This window comes from Ambystoma mexicanum, chromosome 4q (assembly GCF_040938575.1).
Source record: "Ambystoma mexicanum isolate Mex_15411 chromosome 4q, UKY_AmexF1_1, whole genome shotgun sequence".
Lineage (NCBI taxonomy): Eukaryota > Metazoa > Chordata > Amphibia > Caudata > Ambystomatidae > Ambystoma > Ambystoma mexicanum.
In genome coordinates, this window is record NC_090928.1 from 61,089,714 (window position 1) to 61,107,000 (window position 17,287).

A 17,287-nucleotide genomic window follows, 5' to 3' on the forward strand; every position below is an offset into this window, starting at 1 on the left:
GGACCGAGAGCGAGAGCGAAAGCCGGACCAAGACCGAAACCGAGAGCGAGAGCGAGAGCGAGAGCAAAATCAAGAGCGAGACCGAGAGCTAAATCAAGAGCGAGACCGAGACCAAGAGCGGGAGCGGGAGCAAGAGCGAGAGCAAGAGCGGGAGCAAGAGCGAGAGCGAGAGCGAGAGCGAGACCGAGAGCTAAATCAAGAGCGAGAGCGAGAGCTAAATCAAGAGCGAGAGCTAAATGAAGGAGAGCGAAAGTTAAATCAAGAGCGAGATCAAGAGCAAGAGCGAGAGCTAAAATCAAGAGCGAGAGCTAAAATCAAGAGCGAGAGCTAAAATCAAGAGCGAGAGCTAAAATCAAGAGCGAGAGCTAAAATCAAGAGCGAGAGCTAAATCAAGACCAAGAGCGAGACCAAGAGCAAGAGCGAGAGCGGGAGCGGGAGCGGGAGCGAGAGCGGGAGCGAGAGCGGGAGCGAGAGCGGGAGCGGGACCGAGAGCGGGACCGAGAGCGGGACCGAGAGCGAGAGCTAAATCAAGAGCGAGAGCGAGAGTTAAATCAAGAGCGAGAGTTAAATCAAGAGCGAGACCGAGAGCGGGACCAAGAGCGGGACCAAGAGCGGGACCAAGAGCGGGACCGAGAGCGAGAGCTAAATCAAGAGCGAGAGCGAGACCAAGAGTGAGACCAAGAGCGAGAGCGAGACCAAGAGCGAGACCGAGACCTAATTGAAGAACGAGAGCGAGAGCTAAATGAAGAACGAGAGCGAGAGCGAGACCAAGAGCAAGACCGAGTGCAAGAATGAGAGCGAGACAGAGACCAAGAGCGAGACCAAGAACGAGACCAAGAACGAGAGCGAGACCTAATTGAAGAACGAGAGCGAGAGCGAGAGCTAAATGAAGAACGAGAGCGAGAGCGAGAACTAAATGAAGAACGAGAGCGAGAGCTAAATGAAGAACGAGAGCGAGAGCTAAATGAAGAACGAGAGCGAGACCAAGACCGAGACCTAAAATCAAGAGCGAGAGCTAAAATCGAGAGCGAGAGCTAAATCAAGAGCGAGAGCGAAACCGAAAGCGAGACCGAGACCGAGACCGAGACCGAGAGCGAGACCAAGAGCGGGACCGAGAGCGAGAGCGGGAGCGAGAGCTAAATCAAGAGCGAGAGCTAAAATCGAGAGCGAGAGCTAAAATCAAGAGCGAGAGCTAAAATCAAGAGCGAGAGCTAAAATCAAGAGCGAGAGCTAAAATCAAGAGCGAGCGAGCGAGACCGAGAGCGAGACCGAGAGCGAGAGCGAGACCGAGAGCGGGACCGAGAGCGGGACCGAGAGCGGGACCGAGAGCGGGACCGAGACTGAGAGCGGGACCGAGAGCGGGAGCGAGACCGAGAGCGAGACCAAGAGCGAGAGCGAGACCAAGAGCGAGAGCGAGACCAAGAGCGAGAGCGAGACCAAGAGCGAGACCGAGAGCGAGACCGAGAGCGAGACCAAGAGCGAGACCGAGAGCGGGACCGAGAGCGAGACGGAGAGCGAGAGCGGGAGCGAGAGCGGGAGCGAGAGCGAGAGCTAAATCAAGAGCGAGAGCGAGAGCTAAATCAAGAGCGAGAGCGAGAGCTAAATCAAGAGCGAGAGCGAGAGCTAAATCAAGAGCGAGAGCGAGAGCGGGACCGAGAGCGAGAGCGGGAGCGAGAGCGAGAGCGAGAGCGAGAGCGAGAGCGAGTGCGAGTGCGAGTGCGAGACCAAGAGCGAGAGCGAGTGCGAGAGCGAGACCAAGAGCGAGAGCGAGACCAAGAGCGAGACCAAGAGCGAGAGCGAGACCAAGAGCGAGAGCGAGACCAAGAGCGAGAGCGAGACCAAGAGCGAGAGCGAGACCAAGAGCGAGAGCGAGACCGAGAGCGAGAGCGAGTGCGAGAGCGAGACCGAGAGCGAGACCGAGAGCGAGAGCGAGACCGAGAGCGAGACCAAGAGCGAGAGCGAGACCAAGAGCGAGAGCGAGACCAAGAGCGAGAGCGAGAGCGAGACCAAGAGCGAGAGCTAAAATCGAGAGCGAGAGCTAAAATCGAGAGCGAGAGCGAGAGCTAAATCAAGAGCGAGAGCGAGAGCTAAATCAAGAGCGAGAGCGAGAGCGAGACCAAGAGCGAGAGCGAGACCAAGAGCGAGAGCGAGACCAAGAGCGAGACCAAGAGCGAGAGCGAGACAGAGAGCGAGACAGAGAGCGAGAGCGAGACCAAGAACGAGAGCGAGACCAAGAACGAGAGCGAGACCAAGAACGAGAGCGAGACCAAGAACGAGAGCGAGACCAGGAACGAGAGCGAGACCAAGAGCTAAATCAAGAGCGAGAGCTAAATCAAGAGCGAGAGCGAGACCAAGAGCGAGAGCGAGACAGAGAGCGAGACAGAGAGCGAGAGCGAGACCGAGAGCGAGACCAAGAGAGCGAGAGCGAGAGCGAGACCAAGAACGAGAGCGAGACCGAGAGCTAAATGAAGGAGAGCGAGAGTTAAATCAAGATCAAGAGCAAGAGCGAGACCGAGAGCAAGAGCGAACGAGAGCGAGAGCGAGACCGAGTGCAAGAATGAGAGCGAGACAGAGACCAAGAGCGAGACCAAGAACGAGACCAAGAACGAGAGCGAGACCGAGAGCGAGACCGAGACCTAATTGAAGAACGAGAGCGAGAGCGATAGCTAAATGAAGAACGAGAGCGAGAGCTAAATGAAGAGCGAGAGCTAAATGAAGAACGAGAGCGAGAGCTAAATGAAGGGCGAGAGCGGGAACAAGAGCGAGAACAAGACCGAGACTTAAAATCAAGAGCGAGAGCTAAAATCGAGAGCGAGAGATAAATCAAGAGCGAGAGCTAAAATCAAGAGCGAGAGCGAGAGCTAAAATCAAGAGCGAGAGCGAGAGCTAAATCAAGAGCGAGAGCTAAAATCAAGAGCGAGAGCGAGAGCTAAATCAAGAGCGAGAGCGAAACCGAGAGCGAGACCGAAACCGAGAGCGAGACCGAAACCGAGAGCGAGAGCGAGAGCGAGACCAAGAGCGAGACCGAGAGCGAGAGCTAAATGAAGAACGAGAGCGAGAGCGAGAGCTAAATGAAGAACGAGAGCGAGAGCTCAATCAGGAGCGAGAGCGAGAGCTAAATCAGGAGCGAGACCGAGAGCTTAATCAAGAGCGAGAGCGAGACCGAAACCGAGAGCGAGACCGAAACCGAGAGCGGGACCAAGAGCGAGAGCGGGACCAAGGGCGAGAGCGAGACCAAGAGCGAGAGCGAGAGCAAGAGCGAGAGCGAGACCAAGAGCGAGAGCGAGAGCTAAAATCAGGAGAGACCAAAATCAAGAGCGAGACCAAGAGCGAGAGCGAGAGCTAGAGCTAAAATCAAGAGCGAGAGCTAAAATCAGGAGCGAGAGCTAAAAGCGAGAGCTAGAGCTAAGAGTGAGACCGAGAGCTAAATGAAGAATGAGAGCGAGAGCGGGACCAAGGGCGAGAGCGGGACCAAGGGCGAGAGCGGGACCAAGGGCGAGAGCGGGAGCGAGAGCGAGACCAAGAGCGAGAGCTAAAATCAAGAGCGAGAGCTAAAATCGAGAGCGAGAGCAAGAGCGAGAGCGGGACCAAGAGCGAGAGCGGGACCAAGAGCGGGAGCGGGACCAAGAGCGGGAGCGGGACCAAGAGCGAGAGCGGGACCGGGAGCGAGAGCGGGACCGGGAGCGAGAGCGGGACCGGGAGCGAGAGCGGGACCGGGAGCTAAATCAAGAGCGAGACCAAGAGCGAGACCAAGAGCGAGACCAAGAGCGAGACCAAGAGCGAGACCAAGAGCGAGACCAAGAGCGAGACCAAGAGCGAGAGCGGGACCGAGAGCGAGAGCGAAACCAAGAGCGAGAGCGAGAGCGAGAGCGGGACCGAGAGCGGGACCAAGAGCGGGACCAAGAGCGGGACCAAGAGCGGGACCAAGAGCGAGAGCGAGAGCGAGAGCTAAATGAAGAACGAGAGCGAGAGCTAAATGAAGAACGAGAGCGAGAGCTAAATGAAGAACGAGAGCTAAATGAAGAACGAGAGCTAAATGAAGAACGAGAGCTAAATGAAGGGCGAGAGCGGGACCAAGGGCGAGAGCGGGACCAAGGGCGAGAGCGGGACCAAGGGCGAGGGCGGGACCAAGGGCGAGGGCGAGAACGAGAGCGAGAGCTAAATGAGGAACGAGAGCGAGAGCGAGACCGAGAGCGAGAGCTAAAATCGAGAGCGAGAGCGAGACCAAGAGCGAGACCAAGAGCGAGACCAAGAGCGAGACCAAGAGCTAAATCAAGAGCGAGAGCGAAAGCGAGAGCGAACGAGAGCGAGCGAGAGCGAGACCGAGAGCGAGACCGAGAGCGAGACCGAGAGCGAGACCGAGAGCTAAATCAAGAGCGAGAGCGAGAGCTAAATCAAGATCGAGAGCGAGAGCTAAATCAAGAGCGAGACCAAGAGCGACAGCGAGACCGAGAGCTAAATCAAGAGCGAGACCGAGAGCGAGACCAAGAGCGAGAGCTAAAATCAAGAGCGAAAGCTAAAATCAACAGCGAGAGCTAACGAGACCGAGTGCAAGAACGAGAGCGAGAACGAGAGCAATACCGAGAGCTAAATGAAGAACGAGAGCGAGAGCTAAATGAAGAACGAGAGCGAGAGCTAAATGAAGAACGAGAGCGGGACCAAGGGCGAGAGCGGGACCAAGGGCGAGAGCGGGACCAAGAGCTAAAAGAAGGAGAGCGAGAGTTAAATCAAGAGCGAGAGTTAAATCAAGAGCGAGAGTTAAATCAAGAGCGAGAGTTAAATCAAGAGCGAGAGTTAAATCAAGAGCGAGAGTTAAATCAAGAGCGAGAGTTAAATCAAGAGCGAGACCAAGAGCGAGAGCGGGACCGAGAGCGAGAGCGAGAGCTAAATCGAGACCAAGAGCGAGAGCTAAATCAAGACCAAGAGCGAGAGCTAAATCAAGACCAAGAGCGAGAGCTAAATCAAGACCGAGACCAAGAGGGAGAGCGAGACCGAGAGCGAGACCAAGAGCTAAATCGAGACCAAGAGCGAGACCAAGAGCGAAACCAAGAGCGAGAGCAAGAGCGAGAGCGGGACCGAGAGCGAGACCAAGAGCTAAAAGAAGGAGAGCGAGAGTTAAATCAAGAGCGAGAGTTAAATCAAGAGCGAGAGTTAAATCAAGAGCGAGACCGAGAGCGAGAGCGAGAGCGAGAGCTAAAAGAAGGAGAGCGAGAGTTAAATCAAGAGCGAGAGTTAAATCAAGAGCGAGAGTTAAATCAAGAGCGAGAGTTAAATCAAGAGCGAGAGCGAGAGCGAAAGCCGGACCGAGAGCGAAAGCCGGACCGAGAGCGAGAGCTAAATCAAGAACAGCGAGACCGAGAGCTAAATCAAGAACAAGAGTGAGACCGAGACCGAGAGCGAGACCAAGAGCTAAATCAAGACCGAGACCTAAATCAAGAGCGAGAGCGAGACCAAGAGCAAGAGCGAGACCTAAATCAAGAGCGAAAGCGAGACCGAGACCTAAATCAAGAGCGAAAGCGAGACCGAGACCGAGAGCGAGACAAAGAGCAAGATCAAAATCAAGAGCGAGACCGAGAGCTAAATCAAGAGCGAGACCGAGACCAAGAGCGAGAGCTAAATCAAGAGCGAGAGCTAAAGCGAGAGCGAGACCAAGAGCGAGACAAAGAGCAAGATCAAAATCAAGAGCGAGACCGAGAGCTAAATCAAGAGCGAGACCGAGACCAAGAGCGAGAGCTAAATCAAGAGCGAGAGCTAAAGCGAGACCGAGACTGAGAGCTAAAGCAAGAGCGAGAGCGAGAGCTAAATCAAGAGCGAGAGCGAGAGCTAAATCAAGAGCGAGAGCGAGAGCTAAATCAAGAGCGAGAGCTAAATCAAGAGCGAAAGCGAGACCTAAATCAAGAGTGAAAGCGAGACCAAGAGCGAGACCGAGAGCTAAATCAAGAGCGAAAGCGAGACAGAGACCGAGAGCTAAATCAAGAGCTAAATCGAGAGCGAGAGCAAGAGCGAGAGCGGGACCAAGAGCAAGAGCGGGACCAAGAGCGAGAGCGAGAGCGGGACCAAGAGCGAGAGCGAGAGCTAAAATCAAGAGCGAGAGCTAAAATCAAGAGCGAGAGCTAAAATCGAGAGCGAGAGCTAAAATCGAGAGCTAAAATCGAGAGCTAAAATCAAGAGCGAGAGCTAAAATCGAGAGCTAAAATCAAGAGCGAGAGCTAAAATCAAGAGCGAGAGCGAAAGCGAGACCGAGACCGAGAGCTAAATGAAGAAGGAGAGCGAGAGCTAAAATCAAGAGCGAGACCGAGAGCGGGACCGAGAGCGAGAGCGGGACCGAGAGCGAGAGCGGGACCGAGAGCGAGAGCGGGACCGAGAGCGAGAGCGAGACCAAGAGCGAGAGCGAGACCAAGAGCGAGAGCGAGACCGAGAGCGAGAGCGAGACCAAGAGCGAGAGCGAGAGCGAGACCAAGAGCGAGAGCGAGAGCTAAATGAAGAATGAGAGCGGGACCAAGAGCGAGAGCGGGACCAAGAGCGAGAGCGGGACCTAAATGAAGGAGTACGAAAGTTAAATCAAGAGCGAGATCAAGAGCAAGAGCGAGACCAAGAGCGAGACCGAGTGTAAGACCAAGAGCGAGACCGAGAGCTAAATGAAGAACGAGAGCGAGAGCGAGAGCTAAATCAAGAGCGAGAGCTAAAATCAAGAGCGAGAGCTAAAATCAAGAGCGAGAGCTCAGAGCGAGAGCGAGAGCTAAAATCAAGAGCGAGAGCTAGAGCGAGAGCTAAATCAAGAGCGAGACCAAGAGCGAGACCAAGAGCAAGAGCGAGACCAAGAGCGAGAGCTAAAATCAAGAGCGAGAGCTAAATCAAGAGCGAGAGCTAAATCAAGAGCGAGACCCAGAGCTAAAATCAAGAGCGAGAGCTAAAATCAAGAGCGAGAGCTAAATCAAGACCAAGAGCTAAATCAAGACCAAGAGCGAGAGCTAAATCAAGACCGAGAGCTAAATCGAGACCGAGACCGAGACCGAGAGCGGGAGCGAGAGCGAGAGCAAGAGCGGGAGCGAGAGCGAGAGCGGGAGCGAGACCAAGAGCGGGAGCGAGAGCGAGAGCGAGAGCGGGAGCGAGAGCTAAATCAAGAGCGAGAGCGAGACCAAGAGAGCGAGAGCGAGACCAAGAGAGCGAGAGCGAGAGCGAGACCAAGAGAGCGAGAGCGAGACCAAGAGAGCGAGAGCGAGACCGAGAGCGAGACCAAGAGCGAGAGCGAGACCAAGAGCGAGACCAAGAGCGAGAGCGAGACCAAGAGCGAGACCGAGAGTGAGACCAAGAGCGAGAGCTAAAATCAAGAGCGAGAGCTAAAGCGAGAGCGAGATCGAGACCAAGAGCGAGATCGAGACCAAGAGCGAGAGCGGGAGCAAGAGCGAGAGCGGGAGCAAGAGCTAAAGCGAGAGCAAGAGCGAGACCGAGACCAAGAGCGAGAGCGAGAGCTAAATCAAGAGCGAGAGCTAAATCAAGAGCGAGAGCTAAATCGAGACCAAGAGCGAGAGCTAAATCGAGACCAAGAGGGAGAGCAAGAGCGAGAGCGAGAGCGAGACCAAGAGCAAGAGCGAGCCCGAGACCAAGAGCGAGAGCGGGACCAAGAGCGAGAGCGGGACCAAGAGCGAGAGCGGGACCAAGAGCGAGAGCGGGACCAAAAGCGAGAGCGGGACCAAAAGCGAGAGCGGGACCAAGAGCGAGAGCAAGAGCGAGAGCGAGAGCAAGAGCGAGAGCGGGACCAAGAGCGAGAGCGGGACCAAGAGCGAGAGCGGGACCAAGAGCGAGAGCGGGACCAAGAGCGAGAGCGGGACCAAGAGCGAGAGCGGGACCAAGAGCGAGAGCGGGACCAAGAGCGAGAGCGGGACCAAGAGCGAGAGCGAGACCAAGAGCGAGACCAAGAGCAAGAGCAAGAGCGAGAGCAAGAGCGAGACCAAGAGCGAGACCGAGTGTAAGACCAAGAGCGAGACCGAGAGCTAAATGAAGAATGAGAGCGAGAGCGGGACCAAGAGCGAGAGCGGGACCAAGAGCGAGAGCGGGACCAAGAGCGAGAGCGGGACCAAGAGCGAGAGCGGGACCTAAATGAAGAAGGAGTACGAAAGTTAAATCAAGAGCGAGATCAAGAGCGAGAGCGAGAGCTAAATCAAGAGCGAGAGCTAAAATCAAGAGCGAGAGCTAAAATCAAGAGCGAGAGCTAAAATCAAGAGCGAGAGCTAAAATCAAGAGCGAGACCAAGAGCGAGACCAAGACCAAGAGCGAGAGCGAGACCAAGAGCGAGAGCTAAAATCAAGAGCGAGAGCTAAAATCAAGAGCGAGAGCTAAATCAAGAGCGAGACCGAGAGCTAAAATCAAGAGCGAGAGCTAAATCAAGACCAAGAGCGAGAGCTAAATCAAGACCGAGACCAAGAGCGAGAGCGAGACCGAGAGCTAAATCAAGACCGAGAGCTAAATCGAGACCAAGAGCGGGAGCGGGAGCGAGAGCGAGAGCGGGAGCGAGAGCGGGACCGAGAGCGGGACCGAGAGCGGGACCGAGAGCGAGAGCGGGACCGAGAGCGAGAGCGGGACCGAGAGCGAGAGCGGGACCGAGAGCGGGACCGAGAGCGAGAGCTAAATCAAGAGCGAGAGCGAGACCAAGAGCGAGAGCGAGACCAAGAGCGAGAGCGAGACCAAGAGCGAGAGCGAGACCAAGAGCGAGAGCGAGACCAAGAGCGAGACCGAGAGTGAGACCAAGAGCGAGAGCGAGAGCGAGAGCTAAAATCAAGAGCGAGAGCTAAAGCGAGAGCGAGACCGAGACCGAGAGCGAGAGCTAAATGAAGAAGGAGCGAGAGCTAAAATCAATAGCGAGAGTTAAATCAAGAGCGAGAGCGAGACCGAGAGCTAGAGCGAGACCGAGAGCGAGAGCAAGAGCGAGAGCGAGAGCGAGACCAAGAGCGAGAGCGAGACCAAGAGAGAGCGAGACCAAGAGAGAGAGCGAGACCAAGAGAGAGAGTGAGACCAAGAGAGCTAAATCAAGAGCGAGAGCGAGACCAAGAGCGAGAGCGAGACCGAGAGCTAAATCAAGAGCGAGACCAAGAGCGAGACCAAGAGCTAAATCAAGAGCGAGACCAAGAGCGAGACCTAAAATCAAGAGCGAGAGCTAAAATCGAGAGCGAGAGCTAAAATCGAGAGCGAGAGCGAGAGCGAAACCGAGAGCGAGAGCGAGACCAAGAGTGAGACCGAAAGCGAGACCAAGAGCGAGACCAAGAGCGAGACCTAAAATCAAGAGCGAGAGCTAAAATCGAGAGGGAGAGCTAAAATCAAGAGCGAGAGCGAAACCGAGAGCGAAACCGAGAGCGAAACCGAGAGCGAGAGCTAAAATCAAGAGCGAGAGCTAAAATCAAGAGCGAGAGCTAAAATCAAGAGCGAGAGCTAAAATCAAGAGCGAGAGCGAAACCGAGCGAGAAACCGAGAGCGAAACGGAGAGCGAAACCGAGAGCGAGAGCGAAACCGAGACCGAGAGCGAGAGCTAAATCAAGAACAGCGAGACCGAGAGCTAAATCAAGAGCGAGAGCTAAAATCGAGAGCGAGAGCTAAAATCGAGAGCGAGAGCTAAAATCGAGAGCGAGAGCTAAAATCAAGAGCGAGAGCTAAAATCAAGAGCGAGAGCGAAACCGAGCGAGAAACCGAGAGCGAGAGCGAAACCGAGCGAGAAACCGAGAGCGAAACCGAGCGAGAAACCGAGAGCGAGAGCGAAACCGAGCGAGAAACCGAGAGCGAGAGCGAAACCGAGCGAGAAACCGAGAGCGAAACCGAGAGCGAAACCGAGACCGAGAGCAAGAGCTAAATCAAGAGCGAGACCAAGAGCGAGACCAAGAGCGAGACCGAGACCAAGAGCGAGACCGAGAGCGAGACCGAGAGCGAGACCGAGACCAAGAGCGAGACCGAGACCGAGAGCTAAATCAAGAGCGAGACCAAGAGCTAAATCAAGAGTGAGACCGAGAGCTAAATCAAGAGCAAGAGCGAGAGCAAGACCAAGAGCGAGACCGAGACCGAGACCGAGACCAAGACCGAGACCAAGAGCGAGACCAAGAGCGAGACCAAGAGCTAAATCAAGAGCGAAAGCGAGACCGAGACCAAGAGCGAGACAAAGAGCAAGATCAAGAGCGAGATCAAAATCGAGAGCTAAATCGAGAGCAAGAGCTAAAGCGAGACCAAGAGCGAGAGCGAGACCTAAAATCGGGAGCAAGAGCGGGAGCGGGAGCAAGAGCAAGAGCGAGAGCGAGAGCGAGACCAAGAGCGAGACCGAAAGCGAGAGCGAGACCGAAAGCGAGAGCGAGACCAAGAGCGAGAGCGAGACCAAGAGCGAGAGCTAAATCAAGAGCTAAAATCAAGAGCGAGAGCTAAAATCGAGAGCGAGAGCTAAAATCAAGAGCGAGAGTTAAAATCAAGAGCGAGAGCTAAAATCAAGAGCAAGAGCTAAATCGAGAGCGAGAGCTAAATCGAGAGCGAGAGCTAAATCAAGAGCGAGAGCTAAAATCAAGAGCGAGAGCTAAAATCAAGAGCGAGAGCTAAAATCAAGAGCGAGAGCGAAACCGAGCGAGAAACCGAGAGCGAGAGCGAAACCGAGCGAGAAACCGAGAGCGAAACCGAGCGAGAAACCGAGAGCGAAACCGAGACCGAGAGCAAGAGCTAAATCAAGAGCGAGACCAAGAGCGAGACCAAGAGCGAGACCGAGACCAAGAGCGAGACCAAGAGCGAGACCAAGAGCGAGACCAAGAGCGAGACCGAGACCAAGAGCTAAATCAAGAGCGAGACCGAGAGCTAAATCAAGAGCGAGAGCGAGAGCTAAATCAAGAGCGAGATCAAAATCAAGAGCGAGACCGAGATCAAAATCAAGAGCGAGACCGAGATCAAAATCAAGAGCGAGACCGAGATCAAAATCAAGAGCGAGACCGAGATCAAAATCAAGAGCGAGAGCTAAATCAGGAACATGAGCGAGAGCTAAATCAAGACCAAGACCGAGAGCGAGACCAAGAGCGAGACCAAGAGCGAGACCAAGAGCGAGACCAAGAGCGAGACCAAGAGCGAGAGCTAAATGAAGAAGGAGAGCGAGAGCTAAATGAAGAACGAGAGCTAAATGAAGAACGAGAGCGAGAGCTAAATGAAGAGCGAGAGCTAAATGAAGGGCGAGAGCGAGAGCTAAATGAAGGGCGAGAGCTAAATGAAGGGCGAGAGCGAGAGCTAAATGAAGGGCGAGAGCTAAATGAAGGGCGAGAGCGAGAGCTAAATGAAGGGCGAGAGCTAAATGAAGGGCGAGAGCTAAATGAAGGGCGAGAGCTAAATGAAGGGCGAGAGCGAGAGCTAAATGAAGGGCGAGAGCGAGAGCTAAATGAAGGGCGAGAGCTAAATGAAGGGCGAGAGCTAAATGAAGGGCGAGAGCGAGAGCTAAATGAAGGGCGAGAGCGAGAGCTAAATGAAGGGCGAGAGCGAGAGCTAAATGAAGGGCGAGAGCGGGACCGAGGGCGAGAACGAGGGCGAGAACGAGAGCGAGAGCTAAATGAAGAACGAGAGCGAGAGCTAAATGAAGGGCGAGAGCGAGAGCTAAATCAAGAGCGAGAGCGGGACCAAGAGCGAGAGCGGGACCAAGAGAGCTAAATCGAGAGCGGGAACAAGAGAGCTAAATCAAGAGCGAGAGCTAAATCGAGACCGAGAGCGAGACCGAGAGCTAAATCGAGACCGAGAGCTAAATCGAGACCGAGAGCTAAATCAAGAGCGAGAGCTAAATCGAGAGCGGGACCAAGAGCGAGAGCGAGAGCAAGAGCGAGAGCGGGACCAAGAGCGAGAGCGGGACCAAGAGCGAGAGCGGGACCAAGAGCGAGAGCGGGACCAAGAGCGAGAGCGGGACCAAGAGCGAGAGCGGGACCAAGAGCGAGAGCGGGACCAAGAGCGAGAGCGGGACCAAGAGCGAGAGCGGGACCAAGAGCGAGAGCGGGACCAAGAGCGAGAGCGGGAGAGCGAGAGCGGGACCGACAGCGAGAGCTAAAATCGACAGCGAGAGCTAAAATCGAGAGCGAGAGCAAGAGCGAGAGCGAAACCGAGAGCGAGAGCGAAACCGAGAGCAAGAGCGAAACCGAGAGCAAGAGCGAAACCGAGAGCAAGAGCGAAACCGAGAGCAAGAGCGAAACCGAGAGCAAGAGCGAAACCGAGAGCAAGAGCGAAAGCTAAATCAAGAACAAGAGCGAGAGCGAGACCGAAACCGAGAGCGAGAGCGAGAGCTAAATCAAGAGCGAGACCGAGAGCTAAATCGAGACCGAGAGCTGAATCAGGAACATGAGCGAGAGCTAAATCAAGAGCGAGACAGAGAGCTAAATGAGGAACAAGACCAAGAGCTAAATCAAGACCAAGAGCGAGAGCTAAATCAAGACCGAGAGCGAGAGCTAAATCAAGACCGAAAGCGAGACTGAGAGCTAAAATCAAGAGCGAAAGCTAAAATCAAGAGCGAAAGCTAAAATCAAGAGCGAAAGCTAAAATCAAGAGCGAGAGCTAAAATCAAGAGCGAGAGCTAAATCGAGAGCGAAACCGAGCGAGAAACCGAGCGAGAAATCGAGAGCGAAACCGAGCGAGAAACCGAGAGCGAAACCGAGAGCGAAACCGAAACCGAGAGCGAAACCGAGACCGAAAGCCGGACCGAGAGCGAAACCGAGAGCGAGAGCTAAATCAAGAACAGCGAGACCGAGAGCTAAATCAAGAACAAGAGTGAGACAGAGACCAAGAGCAAGAGCGAGAGCGAGAGCTAAATCAAGAACAAGAGCGAGACCAAGAGCGAGACCAAGAGCTAAATCAAGAGCGAGACCGAGAGCTAAATCAAGAGCGAAAGCGAGACCGAGACCGAGACCGAGAGCGAGACCAAGAGCGAGACCGAGACCGAGACCGAGAGCAAGACCGAGAGCGAGACCGAGAGCGAGACCAAGAGCTAAATCAAGAGCGAAAGCGAGACCGAGACCGAGAGCGAGACCAAGAGCTAAATCAAGAGCGAAAGCGAGACCGAGACCAAGAGCGAGACAAAGAGCAAGATCAAGAGCGAGATCAAAATCGAGAGCTAAATCGAGAGCAAGAGCTAAAGCGAGACCAAGAGCGAGAGCGAGACCTAAAATCGGGAGCAAGAGCGGGAGCGGGAGCGAGAGCAAGAGCGAGAGCAAGAGCCAGAGCTAAAGCGAGAGCCAGAGCTAAAGCGAGAGCCAGAGCTAAAGCGAGAGCCAGAGCTAAAGCGAGAGCCAGAGCTAAAGCGAGAGCCAGAGCGAGAGCCAGAGCCAGAGCGAGAGCCAGAGCGAGAGCCAGAGCTAAAGCGAGAGCCAGAGCGAGACCCAGAGCGAGACCCAGAGCGAGACCCAGAGCGAGACCCAGAGCGAGACCCAGAGCGAGACCCAGAGCGAGACCCAGAGCGAGACCCAGAGCGAGACCCAGAGCGAGACCCAGAGCGAGACCCAGAGCGAGACCCAGAGCGAGACCAAGAGCGAGACCTAAATCAAGAGCGAGAGCTAAATCAAGAGCGAGACCGAGAGCTAAATCAGGAACGGGAGCGGGAGCGAGAGCGGGAGCAAGAGCGGGAGCAAGAGCGGGAGCAAGAGCGGGAGCAAGAGCGAGAGCGGGAGCAAGAGCGAGAGCGGGAGCAAGAGCGAGAGCGGGAGCAAGAGCGAGAGCGGGAGCAAGAGCGAGAGCGAGAGCGGGAGCAAGAGAGCTAAATCAAGAGCGAGAGCTAAAGCGAGACCCAGAGCTAAAGCGAGACCCAGAGCTAAAGCGAGACCGAGAGCGAGACCGAGAGCGAGACCCAGAGCGAGACCCAGAGCGAGACCCAGAGCGAGACCCAGAGCGAGACCCAGAGCGAGACCCAGAGCGAGACCCAGAGCGAGACCAAGAGCGAGACCAAGAGCGAGACCTAAATCAAGAGCGAGAGCTAAATCAAGAGCGAGAGCTAAATCAGGAACATGAACGAGAGCTAAATCAAGAGCGAGACCGAGAGCTAAATCAAGACCAAGAGCGAGAGCTAAATCAAGACCGAGAGCGAGAGCTAAATCAAGACCAAGAGCGAGAGCTAAATCAAGACCAAGAGCGAGAGCTAAATCAAGAGCAAGAGCGAGAGCTAAATCAAGAGCAAGAGCGAGACTGAGAGCGAGAGCTAAATCAAGAGCAAGAGCGAGACTGAGAGCTAAATCAAGAGCGAGACCGAGAGCGAGAGCGGGACCAAGAGCGAGAGCGGGACCAAGAGCGAGAGCGAGAGCGAGAGCTAAATCAAGAGCGAGACCGAGACCAAGAGCGAGAGCGAGAGCTAAATCAAGAGCGAGACCAAGAGCGAGACAGAGCGAGAGCGAGAGCTAAATCAAGAGCGAGACCAAGAGCGAGACCAAGAGCGAGACCGAGAGCGAGACCGAGAGCGAGACCAAGAGCGAGACCGAGAGCTAAATCGAGAGCGAGACCAAGAGCGAGAGCGAGAGCAAGTGCGAGACCAAGAGCTAAAGAGCGAGACCGAGACCGAGAGCTAAAGAGCGAGACCGAGACCGAGAGCGAGAGCGAGACAGAGCGAGACCGAGAGCTAAATCAAGAGCGAGACCAAGAGCGAGACCAAGAGCTAAATCGAGAGCGAGACCAAGAGCGAGACAGAGCGAGACCGAGAGCTAAATCCAGAGCGAGACCAAGAGCGAGACCAAGAGCGAGACCGAGAGCTAAATCAAGAGCGAGACCGAGAGCGAGACCGAGAGCGAGACCGAGAGCGAGACCGAGAGCGAGACCGAGAGCGAGACCGAGAGCTAGACCAAGAGTGAGAGCGAGAGCGAGAGCGAGAGCAAGAGCAAGAGCGAGAGCAAGAGCAAGAGCAAGAGCAAGAGCAAGAGCAAGAGCAAGAGCAAGAGCAAGAGCAAGAGCAAGAGCAAGACCAAGAGCAAGAGCGAGACCAAGAGCAAGAGCGAGACCAAGAGCAAGAGCAAGAGCGAGAGCTAAAATCAAGAACAAGAGCGAGAGCTAAATCAAGCGCAAGAGCGAGAGCGGGACCAAGAGCGAGAGCGAGACCAAGAGCAAGAGCGAGACCAAGAGCAAGAGCGAGACCAAGAGCAAGAGCGAGACCAAGAGCAAGAGCGAGACCAAGACCGCGACCAAGAGCGAGACCAAGAGCGCGACCAAGAGCGAGACCAAGAGCGAGACCAAGAGCGAGACCAAGAGCGAGACCAAGAGCGAGACCAAGAGCGAGACCAAGAGCAAGACCAAGAGCGAGACCAAGAGCGAGAGCTAAAATCAAGAGCGAGACCAAGAGCGAGACCAAGAGCGAGAGCTAAAATCAAGACCAAGAGCGAGAGCTAAATCAAGACCAAGAGCGAGAGCTAAATCAAGAGCGAGACCGAGAGCGAGACCAAGAGCGAGACCAAGAGCGAGAGCTAAAATCAAGAGCGAGAGCTAAATCAAGACCAAGAGCGAGAGCTAAATCAAGACCAAGAGCGAGAGCGAGACCGAGAGCTAAATCAGGAACAAGAGCGAGAGCTAAATCAAGAGCGAGACCGAGAGCTAAATCGAGAGCGAGACCGAGAGCTAAATCGAGAGCGAGAGCTAAATCGAGACCAAGAGCGAGAGTTAAATCGAGAGCGAGACCAAGACCGAGACCAAGACCGAGACCGAGAGCTAGACCGAGACCGAGAGCGAGACCAAGAGCGAGACCGAGACCAAGAGCGAGACCGAGACCAGGAGCGAGACCAAGAGCGAGACCAAGAGCGAGACCAAGAGCGAGACCAAGAGCGAGACCGAGACCAAGAGCGAGACCAAGAGCGAGAGCTAAAATCAAGAGCGAGAGCTAAATCGAGACCAAGAGCGAGAGCTAAATCGAGACCGAGAGCGAGAGCTAAATCGAGACCGAGACCGAGAGCTAGACCGAGAGCGAGACCGAGAGCTAGACCGAGACCGAGAGCGAGACCGAGAGCGAGACCGAGAGCGAGACCAAGACCGAGACCGAGAGCGAGACCAAGACCGAGAGCGAGACCAAGACCAAGAGCGAGACCGAGATCAAGAGCGAGAGCGAGAGCTAAATCAGGAACATGACCGAGAGCTAAATCAAGAGCGAGAGCGGGACCAAGAGCCAGAGCTAAATCAAGAGCGAGAGCGGGACCAAGAGCGAGAGCTAAATCAAGAGCGAGAGCGAGAGCGGGACCAAGAGCGAGAGCTAAATCAAGAGCGAGAGCGAGAACGGGACCAAGAGCGAGAGCTAAATCAAGAGCGAGAGCGAGAGCGGGACCAAGAGCCAGAGCTAAATCAAGAGCGAGAGCGGGAGCTAAATCAAGAGCGAGAGCGGGACCAAGAGCGAGAGCTAAATCAAGAGCGAGACCGAGACCGGGACCGAGAGCGAGAGCGGGACCGAGAGCGAGAGCGGGACCGAGAGCGAGAGCGGGACCAGAGCGAGAGCCTAAATCAAGAGCGAGAGCTAAAATCAAGAGCGAGAGCTAAAATCAAGAGCGAGAGCTAAAATCAAGAGCGATTGCGAAAGCGAGAGCGAACGAGAGTGAGCGAGAGCGAGACCAAGAGCGAGACCAAGACCAAGAGCGAGAGCTAAATCAGGAACATGAGCGAGAGCTAAATCAAGAGCGAGAGCGGGACCGAGAGCGAGAGCGGGACCGAGAGCGGGACCGAGAGCGAGAGCGGGACCGAGAGCGAGAGCTAAATCAAGAGCGAGAGCTAAAATCAAGAGCGAGAGCTAAAATCGAGAGCGAGAGCTAAAATCGAGAGCGAGAGCTAAAATCGAGAGCGAGAGCTAAAATCGAGAGCGAGAGCTAAAATCGAGAGCGAGAGCTAAAATCGAGAGCGAGAGCTAAAATCGAGAGCGAAACCGAGAGCGAGAGCGAAACCGAGAGCAAGAGCGAAACCGAGAGCGAGAACAAGAGCGGGACCAAGAGCGAGACCGAGACCGAGAGCTAAAATCAAGAGCGAGAGCTAAATCAAGACCAAGAGCGAGAGCTAAATCGAGACCAAGAGCGAGAGCTAAATCGAGACCGAGAGCGAGAGCTAAATCGAGACCGAGACCGAGAGCAAGACCGAGACCGAGACCGAGACCGAGACCGAGAGCAAGACCGAGACCGAGACCGAGACCGAGACCGAGAGCGAGACCGAGACCAAGAGCGAGACCGAGACCGAGACCAAGAGCGAGAGCGAGAGCTAAATCAGGAACATGACCGAGAGCTAAATCAAGAGCGAGAGCTAAATCAAGAGCGAGAGCGAGAGCGGGACCAAGAGCCAGAGCTAAATCAAGAGCGAGAGC

General features: G+C 55.0%; 3 protein-coding genes and 1 pseudogene across 3 annotated transcripts; 1 reads left to right on the plus strand and 3 right to left on the minus strand.

Moving 5' to 3' along the window:
- Positions 1–389: 389 nt before the first annotated feature.
- On the minus strand, positions 390–2,009 carry LOC138467194 (serine/arginine repetitive matrix protein 5-like; the record flags this gene model as incomplete). The annotated part of the gene is given in 3 exon segments (XM_069607249.1): positions 390–936; positions 1,249–1,551; positions 1,654–2,009. Coding segments are annotated over 3 exon segments (1,206 nt in total), but the record flags the coding sequence as incomplete, so codon positions are not given.
- Positions 2,010–2,465: 456 nt separating this feature from the next.
- LOC138467195 (octapeptide-repeat protein T2-like) lies at positions 2,466–3,346 on the plus strand. Its single transcript, XM_069607250.1, has 2 exons — positions 2,466–2,481; positions 2,916–3,346. Exons 1-2 carry the CDS (start codon positions 2,466–2,468, stop codon positions 3,344–3,346), a joined length of 447 nt encoding a protein of 148 aa, XP_069463351.1.
- Positions 3,347–7,495: 4,149 nt separating this feature from the next.
- Positions 7,496–8,080, minus strand: LOC138467198 (serine/arginine-rich splicing factor 4-like; the record flags this gene model as incomplete). The annotated part of the gene is made up of 1 exon (XM_069607251.1): positions 7,496–8,080. A coding segment is annotated over one exon (585 nt), but the record flags the coding sequence as incomplete, so codon positions are not given.
- A 5,709-nt stretch (positions 8,081–13,789) lies between these two features.
- On the minus strand, positions 13,790–17,199 carry LOC138467199 (serine/arginine-rich splicing factor 4-like; annotated as a pseudogene).
- Positions 17,200–17,287: the final 88 nt, after the last annotated feature.